We start from the raw sequence: 15,045 nt of genomic DNA, 5'->3' as shown, positions 1-15,045 counted from the left end.
TTTATCTGGATTCTTATGTTTATTTCCCTTCATAAGTACAAAAGAACTTTGTTATTTTGTCTTCAGACATTAATTGTACATGCCATTACATGTTAACAGGTTCAACACAACTGCTTCAAGATATGCTGATGTGCTTTCTGTTATCTGCAGAAATCCCAGAAGCTTGTGAATCAAAAAATGCAGACAATGAACAATCTATTGCACTTAAGTTCTTATCACTGCACTTAACCTGTGAGCAGCTGAAGTGAGGCTGAAACATTTGGGGGCACTCATGAGTCTTGCCTGACTTGGCTGCAGCCTGATCACACTACAGTGTTGTACCACTGCATAGTCAATACAATGTACCAGGTTCCATTGTGGTCAGGGTTAATTATTGAAAATGAACATACATCACAAATATGGGAACTGTCCCTCTCCCAGTGATCCAAGGGAGTTAGAAAAGGGTGAAAAAGATTCTTCTGTGATTTGACCTCAGATTGCACAAGTAGAAATGACATTTTAATTCCTGTTCTAGGATGAAGTCAAGCCGTTTCATGCATCTGAAGATGTCTCAAGAGATCCTTTTCATTACCAAATCTCATCATGCAATCTGTGCACTTATGGGGCAGTTCAGTGGAATGCCTGAAATCCAAATGAATTTTAAGGTCTCCAATCTGCCCTGTGGAATATTCACAATATTGACACAAATAAATCCCCTCAGACATGTGAGTGTTCAAATGTTTGCAGTACTCCAGCATGCCTGAGAACCCCTTCCCACAATCATCACAAACATGGGGGAATATTTTGGTGTGCTCAATTGCTACGTGCCTGTTGACGTTGGTGTGAAGTCTGCTACGGAAGCCACATACTTGACACACAAAGAAGTTTTTGCACTTGTCAAAGCTAATTTTATTGACCAGGCTGTATTGCCCTTGCTGCTGCCTGCTGTGGTAGCTGTCGCTCAGTTCAATCAGTCGGCCAGCATGCTCATTCACTACGTGGCTGTGCAAGTCCTCTGGGTCACTGGTTTCATGCTCACAAAACTGGCACAAGTATTGCTCATCACAGCTGTGCTCCTGAAAGTGAAGGTACAGCTCGCTGCTGGAGGAGAATTGGACGTCACACTGCTCACACCAATACAGGTGGTCACTGAAATGAGTGTCTGCGATGTGCTGGCTCAGGTTTTCAAACATCACTGTTTTGTAATCACAGTACTTGCAGATGTATGGATCTTCTTCATGGATTTTTAAGTGTTCAATAAGCACCTTTTTGGAAGAGAAGTTCTCTTTACATACGCGGCATATGTTACCTTCAGAACATGGTTTATGCTTCAGAACAACATGCTGCTTCAAATCTGAAAAGTACTTGCTGTTAAAGGCGCATCGATCACATTTGTACAAGCCACTGCTATTTGCTCGCAGCAAAGGCCACTTTGGCTGGATGGTGACATTCAGAGGGGAGTTTTTCTCCAGCACCTTGCAGCTTTCAACTGGAACATCATCAGTATCCTCTGCTTCAAGTTTCTCTGGGGAAACGGTCTGAGTTTCTATATCATGGACCTCCACGGCCTGGACTTCAGTAGTGGAAATTTCTACAGTCTGGATATCCAAAGGTTTCTCCTCTTCAGTTAAGCTGTCACTGAAGACAGGCGATTCACACATATCTTTATAAATCCCGTTATTGGCTGGTTTATCTACAAGAAGATTATAAAAGATATGCTACACCAACATTTTAAAAAGTTACAGCTTCCAGTGGAGTTCTCACCCCTTTGAACAGTTTTTAAAATGAGCGTGTTAGTCATTATCAAAGTCCAGTAGACCTTGTGCTAGCTTTGTATCGGCCAGATATTGGTTCAAATCCCACTTTAGTTATGGCCAAGGTTAACTATGCTCAGCCTCTTCATCTCCCTACCTGTAGGGAAGCGGTATATAAGGAAATAATAGAGGTGATATGAGGATAAATGACTGGAATCCTACAGCTACCTACTTACTAAATACTACATGCCTTAATAGCAATTTTCCAAAAGAAAAAAGCTATTTCCTTTAGGTCACTACTACTACAATCCTAGGCACACTTACCTGAAAGTGACACTGACAAAACCCTGCACGTTTACTTAGAAGTCCCACTTACTTTATTTACAGTTCTATCTTCTCTTTCTGCCAAGAAGTTTAGGACACTGTACATGCCTCCTCTCCCCCCATTTTATCTATTCAATAACATGTGAAGAAGGATAAGATGGAGCAGAGAGAGAGAGGGAAACTAAATGGTCTATGGTCATGTAGTAGCCTTGCCTGAATGGGGATTTGAACCCAAGACTCTCTTGTTCAAGGCCAAACTAACTACCATACTAGCTATCAGCTTGAAAGGTCTTAACATTCACTAAGAATCTTAAGTGAATCACTAAGAATCACTAAGAATACTAATCTTAAGAATCACTAAGAATACTGACCTCTTCAAATCAGTATTGCTTGATCTTTTCTTTACTCACTCAACATTTTTACTGAGAAGGAAACAAACTGGTGCCCAGACAAGTGCATCTTTAGCACAGCCATCTTTCAATTACCTTTCTTTTTTGGGTCTGTAAAGTGTGACCCTATGACATTAGATGGAGCCCCAGTCCACTGAGAAGTTCCAGCATGCACTGGGCTGCCATCTTCATCAGTATCTGTGGCGTGAATTCTACCTGTTGAGAAAAGGTGAGTTTTGGTATACTTGTCCTAATACAGTTCATATATTTGCAATAATGTTAAATCGTATACTATTTGGGGTTTATTTTACATTCCTTCTGGGACGGTAGGTAACTGTTATTAAAAAAGGTGAAATATCTTCCTGCTTTATGGCAGCAAAGTTCTATATTATGGAAATAATATGCTTTATAGTGGGTTTTGTTTGTTAAAATGTGGTTAGCTAAAACATTTTCTTAGTGGATATTTGCACATCTGCCATGCAACACTATTGCAAATTTTTTAAAAGGCATCACAAAGAAAAGTCTCACAAGCAAAAAAAAAAAAATCAAAACTCACAACTCACAGCTCTGCCTCCCTGCCAAAGAAGGAAGGTTCTAATATGGCCCTCCCACTCCGTTCCTCAGTTCAAACAGAAATTCTCAGCATTCAAAGTAGGCTCAAAAGCACTGTCCTCTAACTCCCAGTGCATAATAACATTATATTCACAAGATTTTACATGCCCAATTGTTTATTCTTACATTTTTGAGCCACATGAATTCCTGGAACAGGTTCCATTATCTATAAGATCTTTGAACAGATCTTATATTCTAACAACCATTTCAAATCAGTCAAGACCAACTACATTAAAGTTGGTAAAAGCTTTGCCACCTGTTTCATTAAAACAAAATTTTATCTCTACAGAAGCAAAACATTTTTTTAAAAAAATGCTTCCAAAAGTATCATCTCTTCCTAAATTCCACTCTGTCAATGACATAAAGGCCTGATTTTGTTGTTTGGTGCGACAATTGTGAGCCTCTGGCTTGCTGGTTCCTGCGCTCCTTTGTGTGCAGAAAACTCCATCAACGTATACTCCAAACATGCACCTAAATGAAGATGTCACCTTACCTTGATTATCCAAAACTTTCAAGTCTAGCTGTTTCATAGAACACACACTGTAACAATGATCGGAAAAAATGCCACTGTTGTCTATGTATTTGGGTACACCTGAAGAATCTAGAAAATTAGAAAGACAGATTCATCAACTCACATACCTAAGGCAAAAAACATAAAACCTTTCTGTGTATGCGTAAGAATACTGCACTGGTAACTAAGAGTAAGTTTATCACTTGGACAGCTACTTATATTTCCAAAACATGGCAGTTATCCAAAATATCCAAAAACTACTAATTATTTTCTTAAGATTAGCAAAGGAACAGCCCAAATCTATAGGCCATTTACAACAGCAGACCCTGCAATCTGCTGTCATATGTGACCAAGTGATGGCGCAAATGTTGCTCCGTTATTGCCTGTGATGAAGCTGTCTGCTGAAACAGCCAGAGGCTCCAAGTGCATGCCAGAGCCACCTGGACACTCTGCTGGTCCAGGTAAGGTGGCAGAGAGGGTGATACATAAGTCAACTGGGGGGGGGGGGTTTCAAGGGCAGGAGGGGGAGGAACTCAGTGGTAGTTTCATGCACCAAATCTTATCCCCCTTTATGGCCTGACTTACCCCCCTTCCGCTCCTCAGATTTACACCAGCAAAATACTTGATGTGCATCCAAAGAGAGCCACCGGAGATCCAGTGGCCTACAGGAAGGTGAATAAATGATATTTTTACTCGCCTCTTGCTGTCTACCTGAATGCCCCTCCACCAAGCATGAAGCGTGTGCTCCATTGGCACAGCTGCATGGGCCATAAATCACACAAATATTGTGGAAGGAGGATTCCCAGCCCTCTGGCTCATCCAATGTTTTCTTCATTCTCACTTCCATGGAAGCTCCTTCCTATCACATCACATTATTTAAAAGTGGCAGCTTAAATAACGTTTCTCACTGTGCTAGCACATTCATTTGAAAAGCAGTGCTGCTACCATCAAGTGGAGCAAAACTGTTGCCACCTTGCTTCTATGCAATGGACGAACAGTGCTACTTACACAAACGCTCTAGGCCAGTGATGGCAAACCACCACCAACAAATTGCAACAAGCTGGAATGACACCTATCAGCTGGCCTCACACGATGCCTGCTGATTTTCTGGCCACGGAAAGCAGGGAACTCCTTTGGAGTGCTTTTATCAGCACTCAAAGGAGCACCCAGCAAGTGCAGGACAACTCTGAAAGCTGCATGGGGGTTTCCAATAGAGGGGAAGATGCAGAGGACTGACTGCTGTCATATACATGGTCAGTTATTGTTTGGAAGGTCACTAAGTGATGCATAAGTGTACATAAAATGTTAGCTGTAACTAGCAGGCAAACAAATCTATTTATGGATTGACCTACCTGAATAACGTGAGGGATGCAGGGTCTTCCTTTTCCTCTTCTTTGGATGCTCATTCATTTTGCTTCAATTAAAGAGAAACTAAAAGGCCATCAAAGACAAGTTCATGTATTAATGCTTGTTCCCATTAATTTACAATTAGAGGAGACTGCTACAATTCCTTCAACAAAAATCAATTATTTCCCCAATCTTTGCCAAGTACCAGTATGCCCACTTTGATCTGTGACTGAAAGCACTAAAAGCAAATCGTCCTAGATGGAGAACAGTCCCATGACTTTGAAAGACCTGCAGCCGCACAGCACAATCCTACACATGTCTACTCAGAAGTAAGCCACAATAAATTCAATGGGACTTTCTCCCAGAAGTGTATATAGACTTGCAGCCCTAGTCTGCCAGAATATGATTTTTAGACTGGACAAGGCTTATGTACAGGTGCCCTCTCCACAGGGGATAGGTTCCAGCTGCCACATACAAAAAACTGTGGATAGCAGCAAATCCTACAAAAACTGGTTCAAAAATCCCTCCATTGCACAAATGACTTATCTGCCTGTGACGGAAGCCCTCCTGTTGCTGTCTCCTGTGTCTCTGCTATCTGCAAACACTAAGAGGAAAGAGGAACCACTCACAGAAAGTGAATGTGTTGGAGGGCTGAAAAGAACAGGAAGCTGAGCTCAGTGAACTCCACAATGTGTCATTCTTTTCAGCCCTCCAATTCAGTTCCCATGAGCACTTAACATAAGAATAGCCCCACTGTATCAGGCCATAGGCCCATCTAGTCCAGCTTCCTGTATCTCACAGAGGCCCACCAAATGCCCCAGGGAGCACACCAGATAACAAGAGACCTCATTCTGGTGCCCTTCCTTGCACTTCCTGTTAGCATTTGCAGACAGTAAGCTATAGCTATCATCTACAATCTGAAAAGCAAATACAGAAAAACTGTTACCGCCTAAGACTAAATCTAAAAATTTAATTATGATTAATACAACTAAAAATTAAGATCAAAGGAACATTTTTAGGACATAACCCTTCTGTTTTGTAATTGCTTTGGCCCCATGGACATCTAAGAGTTGTACTTTTGCTCACAGACAAATTGGAATTACACTTCTTCCCAGGTTACAGACATCCAAGTTACATCTATATTTGTGTTTTCACATAGGCGCAGTATGTTCTTTGGTCAATTCAAGCACGTCTCGACTCAAGTACAGAGCCCTAACCTCTGAAGCATATTATTACTCCCCCCTCATCTTTGGTACTGATGTCACAATCCCACACACACTCACTTTGGAATAAATCTCACTAAAAGCAATGGGACACACTTCTGAATAGCTACTCATACGACTGTGCTATACAAGTTCCAACCATTTCTCCCCCTCTGCCCATAGATTATAAACTGTCATTCAACCCAGTAAATATGCCTGGGACATAATCACTGGGCAATGATGATGCTTATTCTACCAAGCCCTTTAACTATTCTGTACAGCTAATTTAACTGCTTTGTTACATGTTATTGTTTTACTTCTTAATAACTCAAATTCAAATTGGATTTAATGGTAAACATGTCCACTCTGTGTATAAGGAAATGGTGAAAAAGAGACGGTTATCCAGCTTACCAGATAATTCACTTTTCAGTAACTGAGTGCAAAAGCTGAAGACTGACTACATTGCACCTTCCAGCAAAAGGGGAAACATCTGTGGGAAGAATGAGAGCCAGAGCAAGGAAACTTCAATATTTTATTCAGATATGTTATCTACATCATATTAAGCTTTTTGGAAGCAAAAAATATGTAGCCAGATTTTCAAACTAATAACCCAACTCTTGATTGCAGCATACTAAAGTCCTCAATATATGTCATTGTTCACATTGGCATGCATTAACCAAATTATTTATTTCTATTGAAGGCAGCAATCAAATCCTGAAACATATAACTGCAGTAACTATAAACTTAACACTATTTTAAAGGATAGTCCATTTGAATCAAGCATTATGCCTGCAAATTAAGATATTAATAATGTCCACATCTGTCAACCATCAGCAGAGGATGTACAGTATCTATCTATCTATCTATCTATCTATCTATCTATCTATCATAACATTCTTATGTTCTTATTTCAGTGACTAAATCCACAGTTTCAATGAACACATTCCTAGAATCTAGATTTGGAAGATACCTCAGCCTGCTCATTCCTCAAAACACACAATGCTAATATAGAACAGTGCTGGACCAGCAAAACGAGTGGGGTGCAGCCTGTACATCTGGTCTCATGTTCAAAAAGAGAACATGAAGGAAGAAAGCCTGTCTGATCCTGGGACAATTTCCAGACTACTTCAACATGCCCTTCAGCTTTCTGACACTGTTTTGATGAGCACACCAGCTACATATATCACTTCACTCATCATTTCAGCCCAAGTGAATGACCTTTCACTGGTCAAAGTTATTTCTGTTAGACAATACAGCTGCAAGAGTGTTGCCGCTGTCAAACCCTGAAATAACCAGAGTTAACTGAAGGTCATTCACTTGAAAGGAGGCCCACACACCCTCTCCGCACTACAGCTCTCTCTATGCTGTACTGTGGCAGGATACATCAGGCCAGGTAGTGCATTCCTCAAAGTAACCTAGGTCACCAAACTCAGGCAACAGGAGTGGAACCCTAGTGGAAGCTGAAGCACAACTATATTTTGTTTCTTTATTTTTAAATCTGACGGCATGGTGGCAAGATGTGCAATTGGTATACAATCAGGCAAGTACAGAAGGATCAAAATTAATTTTGCTCTTCATGATTCCTCAGGCTTCTTGTCAAGAGACAAATACAGTATTGTGAATGCACCCAACATTAAAACAGCTTCTTTTGGTGCCCTTCAGAGATAAAGGCAGGTGGACAAATGAATGAATGACTCTCCTAGGTCATTGCACTGATTTCTAGGAACGCAGAAAACAGAATCATATCCACAGAATCACAGGAGGAATTCTTCAACCATTCAACACATGGTCATATATTCATTAAAAAAAATGATAATACCGAAAGCATAAATATTACTGCAGTTTAGCAAGCCGATACCATGGTATCTGCCATCCTAAAACCTCAAACAGAAAGCAAAAGAAACAGGACATATTATACCAGTTTTAAAATAGCTACACAAACTCCTGGTCTGTTTCCAAGCACAATTCAAAGAGTTGATACCAGAAACAGCTTGGGCCCAAGGTACTTAAAGTGTGGTCTTGTACAGTGACACCTTCCTTTTGAGAAGAGAATTTTTGCTGTATTAATTTTGTATTACGACCACCATTTAACACTGGTTGATGCTTATTTTTTTCTTCAATTAACTAACAATTTCGTGGAAGTGATCTGCAGGACAGAGAAAATTGACTCTTTGTGCCTTCACCATAGCCAAAACTCTCATATTGATGTATTGGAAAAATAAGTGCCCTCCCCCTATTCCTTAATGGACTGAAGACCTTTTACTTTTATCAACAATTGAACACGTGCCTGATAGAAGACAACTCCTTCTGAATATTTTTCTGGATGTTTCAAAGCATTTTTAGAGATTTATGCATATTTAATAACATATTTTTATAGGTTTCTGATTGATTAGTTTTGCAATCTATGTATATTGTGCATGTATATTTTTTTCCTTTTATACTGTTATAGTTCTGTTATTTTTATCCACAAATAAAGGAGGGGTAGAGTTCATTGTCAGAGGCCCTGTTCAGAGTTCCTGTGCCATTCAAGGTAAGATGGCTGCTCAGTGAAAACAGGGACTTTACATTCATGGCATCCTATCTACAGAATTTCCACCTCTGACAAATTCTTCTGCTGTCTTTTTTATTCTTTCTGCTGCCCAGTGAGAACAGTTTTATCTCCTTTGACCTTTTAGACATTGATGGTTTTATCTTATTTTTAACTGCTTCCCGGTTCTGTTTTATTTTGTGTTACTACTTGCAAGTGGTCCTCTGAGAGCTTTCTAACCTGGAAGAGGTATAATTGAACAAACAGAATAAATCACACACAGAACCTGAAAGAGGGAATTTGTGAAGATGCATCACCCTCCTAAAACAGGCCACTATTGAAGAAGAATGGGGATGAAATTTACATTATAAGAAATAGCTTAAAAACAACAGAAAATAACCAGATCATCACAATAAATATTCCCAAGGACTTAGCAAGGATTTAAGTCCCAAGGACTTAAAATCTTGGATTTTATTTTTCTTTCTAAAAATATATCTATTGCTATTTATTATTATTATTATTATTATTAACAACAATATTTATAAACTATTTTTCAACAAAAAGTCCATATATAAATGAAAGTGGGGGTTTGGGCAACAATTCATCTTTCCTTTTGTCAAAGGGAACGAAAAAGTAAAGTTTGGGATGAAGGAATGGGTGCAGCTCACCTTACCAAAAGACATTCTATAGGTGAAAAGAGCCTGTTTTAGTTCAACTTTTAGGTATGTGGGGGGGGGGAATACTTTTAAAATGCTCCCACACACATAAAGGATCCTGGCAAATAGAAATCTAAGAAACTAGGGAGAGAGGTTTCATTTCAGCCACCTCCCCATTGCACTAGTTTTTCTATCTGCAAAAAGTTTTTATGTATGGGGGGGGGGGGCATTAAAAAATGGCATACTCCACTGTAAGTCTGAGTGTAATGTCCATTTTTTCATCTAAGGGCTGTACCATCTCTAGTTCTGCCCTAGAAGTATTATGGGGCAGGGGAGAATGAGCAACTATATATTAAAAGCCCTATTCAAAGAGTCATGCCAGAGAAATCAAGGTCTGGGTGATATTTCTCCTCCTTCAACAGGTGGGTTGTTGGGGACACATCCCACCAGTGAGTGCTTAAAGAGTTCCACTGACTTCTAGACCATTTTCAAAAACAATTCAAAGTACCAGTACAGTATTTACTTCAATAGACCTGAGGGAGCATCTGTTCCTAAGTCAAGGTACCTATGCATAATTAAGGTAATCTTCAGAGGTTGTCCCTGTGTGTACCCATCACCTGAGGAAAGATAAATGTGGAGATAGGACCTTTTTAGTTGTGATGTGCCCTTTTCCTTCCCATTCAAACTTGCTTGGCACTGACATTGTTCCCCTTTCAGTATCTTTTTAAAAGACCTTTTAAATGATTACTAAAATCATTTGCTTATAACTGTGGATTTTGATTGTACTTTTAGAATAATGAATTTTATTGTTATTAACATTATGTTACTTTGTACCCACCCAGGAAACATTATAGAGTCCAATATTGTCTTTCAATGGGGGAGGGGGGAGAGAGCACACATGAGCTATCTTCTTACAAAGGCATTTATTTATACTGGGGGGGGGGGGATTAAAGACTAAAACATGGACAGCTCTTCCCTAAGAAATGGCAATTAAAATGGCAATCCCTGGCAGAGAATAGTGGGTGTGCTGTAAGATGTCACCCCTAAGTACACTTATCTGGCAGCAAATTATTATTATAAGCTTATATTAAACCTTAGGATAAAATTTTCACAGAGTGATTTATGAAAACAAGAATGCAAAACAAGAACTACAGATTAAAATTACAAAGGGCTGGTTTAGATGACACATTTATCATTTCCCTGTTATTGAGAAGATTTTTCAGGTTATCAGAAATCAGATGCGCATGCTGAACTAAGTGTATAGTTGAACCATGAATGTACGTGTCTTTACTGCATGGGGCTAGACAGACAATACAAGTGTTTGAACTGGCCCAATAGTAATAAAAGAAATACCAAAATTTAAATTGGTACAGTGCATTAGCAGTATGACACAGCTCTCCAGGAAATTAATGTCACAAATGCAGCACCAAAAAGGCCCTATCCCCCAGTATCTACCAAACCCAGAGGCCAAATATTTAAGTAAATTCTGAGATCTGCACCCAAGAAGTAGATTTGAATGCGGGTGCATTCTTGTGGATGAAGGCTTCAATGAGTAAGCCTTACTAGACACAGTGGACTTCACTTTTAAACAAACATCCATAGAATTGCATTGTTATAACTACTTTTAAAAAGCCCATATTAGTTATTTTTGCCTTCAACTAGTCAAAAAATGAAGATGACAGGAGTGTGAAAAAAGATTTTTAAAAAAGCAAAACATCCCATGTGCATCTTCTTCATTCGCAATATGAAGGATTAACATCTCTTACTCTCATGCTTGCCATCCCCTGCTGAAGGCGCCTGTTAGAACACCATGAAAATCTGGCTTCTTCATTATCACTTTTTAAAATTAGTTTACCTCTGCTCTTTTAATGATCACCAAATCACACCCCATTCCCCCTCCCCCATGATGCAACAAACATCGCTAGGAGGCTTGGCGGGCAGGGCTCCAAAGCATGCTTTTCTGCACTCACAAAAGCTCTTCTGTTCACCCTGAACTTCTTACTGGTGTTCATCATGTTGAATCTGACTTTCCAATCCAGAAATAACTGGTGATGATATCATCACCAGTTACTTCCAGTGGTATGTTGTATAGGTGGACCATGTGAAAAAGTACGGTGGAGGACAAACCTTGAGAAACACCCCTGCAGCGTGTTGAAAGTACAGATCTGTAACATTTCCCCAAATACGGTCACATAGTATGGGTGATATATTAAATCATTTTGCATATATACAACAACAGGGACCAAATGTGTACTCTTGTGGGCCAGGCAAAAATTGGTTAAAGTTGACCACACACACACACACACATTTATATATACAAGTGTAATACAGTGTTTCTCAAACTGTGGGTATCTGGACCCACTAAGTGGATCGCAAGCCAATTTCACATGGTTCCCCATTAATTTCAACATTCTATTTTTAATACATTAGACTTGATGCTACCATGGCATGCAACCGCATTTGGGAAAAGTTACAGATTTGTACTTCTAACAGGCTAATAAGCATATTCTTTGAACAAGGACAGTAAACGGAACTTACTCCTGGGTAAGTGCAGGTAGGATTGCAGCCTAATAATAGGCCCCAATCCTATCCAATTTTCCAGCACTGGTGTAGCTGTAATGCAGCCCCAAGGTAAGGGAAAAAATGTTTCCATACCTCAGGGAGGCCTGTGACTGCTGCCCCACCACAAGATACAGTGCATGCCCCATTGGCACAGTTGCACTGGTGCTGGAAAATTGGATAGGATTGGGCCCGAAGATTAGTAAAAATTTGCATGCTTGGTGACGTCACTTCCAGTGGGTTCTGGCAGGTTCTCATTCTAAAAAGTGGGTCCCGGTGCTAGAAGTTTGAGAACCACTGGTCTAATGTATTGAAAATAAAAAGCATGTTGAAATGAATGGGGACTCACCTGAAATTGGCTCACGGCCCACCTAGTGGGTCCCGACACACAGTTTGAGAAACGCTGAGATGATATAAAGGTGATGCAGGGAAGTGCAGTGGGTGGGGAGGCAGGTGAGGCCTCCCTACTGAAGTCCTTCGAAAAGTGATACCACCGTGGCAGAGCCTCGCTGTGGGTGCGTGGGTGCCTCCCACGGTGGCGTCACTTTTCGAAGGACTCCAGTGGGAAGGCTCTGCCTCACCTGCCTCCCCACCTACTGCACATCCCTGGCCAGTGTACACACACACACACACACCTTCTTGAACATGTCTAAGCTGGCATTTCCTTCCTCACAGCCCACTGAGAAGCTCAGCACCCCCCCAAGGAGTTCCAAAGGCTTTACCCCCCCCTCCCAGAAGAAACTCCCTGGGAATAGCCTCGCTGAGCCCTACCTGGCTGACCTCGCGTTCACACGTGCGCAGCAATACACGTGTCAACGGTTCTTGGTCTACATGCCCCTCCCCCCACTGGGGATCCCCTGGACGTTACTGGAGCGCTCCACAAAGGTTGGGGGGAGATGGGGGGGCTTCCTTCGGAGCGTGAGGAGCCCCGTGAGGAGCGGGAGCATGCCAGCGCCCGGGGAGCGGGAGGGCTGCTTGGCGGAGCCCCAGGCCGAGAAGGATTAACGTGCGGGGGGGTAGGAGCGAGCGCCTTACTCCCCTCACGCAGGACTCACCTTCGGCAGCAGGCCGCAGACGACGCCTCCCTCACGCGCGCGCCGCCAGGATGGAGGAGAGGGAGGGGCCGAGAGCCGGACGCACGCGCCGCGTGGCCGCGCCCCGCCCCTCGCCTGAGGGGAACGAGGCGCAGCCAGGAGGCTCCGCCCCTGCTCTGAGGGGAAAGAGCCCTGGTCAGGAGGCCCCGCCCCTTCCGTGCGCGCAAGGAGGCCCCGCCCCTGCTCTGAGGCGCGACCCGAAGGCCTGATGGGCAGCTGCTCGTCTAAGCCAGCTCCTCACCAGCAGCGCCTTCGGAGTCGTGCTGCTCCTCATGCTTCAATGCTATCCACACTTTCCTGGGAGTAGGGCCCGTTGACTATAATGGGGCTTACTTCTGAGTAGACCTGCACAGGGTTGGACTCTCAGGCTGCAGTCTTATCCACACTTACTTGGGAGTAAGCCCCACTGACTCTAATGGGACTTCTGAGTAGACTGTCACAGGAGTGGGCTCTGGAGGTGCAGTTTTAGCCACACTTACCTGGGAGTAAGCCCCATTGACTATAATACAGCTTACTTCTGAGTAGACCTGCATAGGACTGGGTTCTAAGTGCAATCCTATCGAGTAAGCCCTATTGACTACAATGGGGTTTACTTCTGAGTAGACATGTAGCGGAGTGGGCTCTGAGGCTGTAAGTCTAGTCACAGTTTCCTGGGAGTAAGCCCCATGGACTCCAGTGGGACTTACTTTTGAGTAGACACGCATAGGTTTGGGTTCCTAGTATGATAAAATGATGCCCAGTTCTGTGTGCAGCAGGCTGTGCAGCAAACACTGAGTGAAACACACACTCCCGAGAATGGGGGAGCAGTAATAATAACACCTAATGATTTGCTTCTGCATGTTGAGCAAAGGTGCTTGCAAAGTTTATTTTTAGTTTTCAAAAACTTTTAGTGACCCACCAAAAATGGGTTCACGACCCACTGGCAGGTTGTGACCCACAGTTTGGGAAACACTGAGCTACTTGGCTCAGCAACTCTCTTGCAGGGAGAATGAGGCCTGATACATTTATTAGGACCACCTTTGAACATGGCAGAGTCACAGGCAGGCTTTCACATTCTCTAGCACTTTTCATCAGGCTGGAGATTAAGCAAAAAGGGAGAGAGAGAAAAAAAGGTAGGTGTGATGCTGAAGCCCAAAGTGTGCCGCCTGTTATTGGCTTAACATGGATTCATCATCAACATGTGGTTGGTGGATTTTCAGTGCAAGCCTGTTCATGTTTACCCTGAAGTAAGCCCCGCTGTATTCAATGGGGTTTACTCTCAGTAAAGTGGGCATAGGATTGCATTAGTGACAACTTCTGAAGAGAAAGTCCCTTTCCTCAACTGCCTCTTGAATTGGACAGGAAGGAAGATGTGAGAGTGCCGGTTGCATATTGTCCTAAGGCAGCTTCATAATCACACTACGCTTCACACAGGATTTAAATACTATATTACAATATTTACATAGTGCATGAGTAGTGGTTCAGATGAACTGCCAAGCCTCACCGATATGCTTGGGATAATTCTCAATGAGACAGTGGGACAGGACATGCATGCTTATATCTTGCGTTGTGTGCACACAGAGCCCATGAATATACAGTGCAAACCAAGCTACTGAGAACAGTTCTCACTGTTGAGTTTAGAAGATGGCATGTGCAAGGCTCAGCAGCTAGCAACAGGCACCACCTCCCACTGCCCTAGTTTCACCCTTTGACCTAGAGTTGAACTTGGAGAGCGATTGCTGCGACCACCCCATAGGCTTCCTGTGCATTTCTGGGTACAGGTCAGACCAATGGAATTGATCTTCAGAGATCTTTACAGCTTAGGGCCCACATTTCTAAAGAACCACCAGTCACTAACATCTTTCTCCTGGTGATCCTGTCCTTTGAAAATCAGTGGCAACTGGAAAGAGACCTTTTCTGGTGTGGTACCCTGCTTGTAGAATACCTACCCCAGGGATACTTATGGGGAGCCTGCCCTGAGTAATTTTAGGTTCCAGGTTGAAACTTTTGGAAAAAAAATTGGCTCAGACTTCCACATGAACTGTGAGGTTGGTTTTAATGCAATCTTATTTGTTATGCTGTGTTCTGCCATTTTGTGTTGTTCATGTGAAT

General features: G+C 42.2%; 1 protein-coding gene across 2 annotated transcripts; it reads right to left on the bottom strand.

Annotated features, from left to right (window-relative positions):
• Positions 1–12,989, bottom strand: ZNF639 (zinc finger protein 639). 2 transcript variants are annotated; one of them, XM_066620885.1, is made up of 6 exons: positions 12,916–12,989; positions 6,530–6,608; positions 4,922–5,000; positions 3,552–3,659; positions 2,543–2,662; positions 1–1,672 (listed from the first exon to the last, which is right to left on the bottom strand). In XM_066620885.1, exons 3-6 carry the CDS (start codon positions 4,977–4,979, stop codon positions 522–524), a joined length of 1,437 nt encoding a protein of 478 aa, XP_066476982.1. In that variant the 5' UTR covers positions 4,980–5,000; positions 6,530–6,608; positions 12,916–12,989; the 3' UTR covers positions 1–521. The 2 variants fall into 2 exon arrangements, with proteins under 2 accessions (XP_066476982.1, XP_066476983.1); XM_066620886.1 differs by lacking the exon at positions 2,543–2,662.
• Positions 12,990–15,045: the final 2,056 nt, after the last annotated feature.

Source organism: Tiliqua scincoides, chromosome 3 (genome assembly GCF_035046505.1).
Source record: "Tiliqua scincoides isolate rTilSci1 chromosome 3, rTilSci1.hap2, whole genome shotgun sequence".
In the NCBI taxonomy this organism is placed as follows: domain Eukaryota; kingdom Metazoa; phylum Chordata; class Lepidosauria; order Squamata; family Scincidae; genus Tiliqua; species Tiliqua scincoides.
This window is presented reverse-complemented; position numbering and strand designations above follow the sequence as displayed.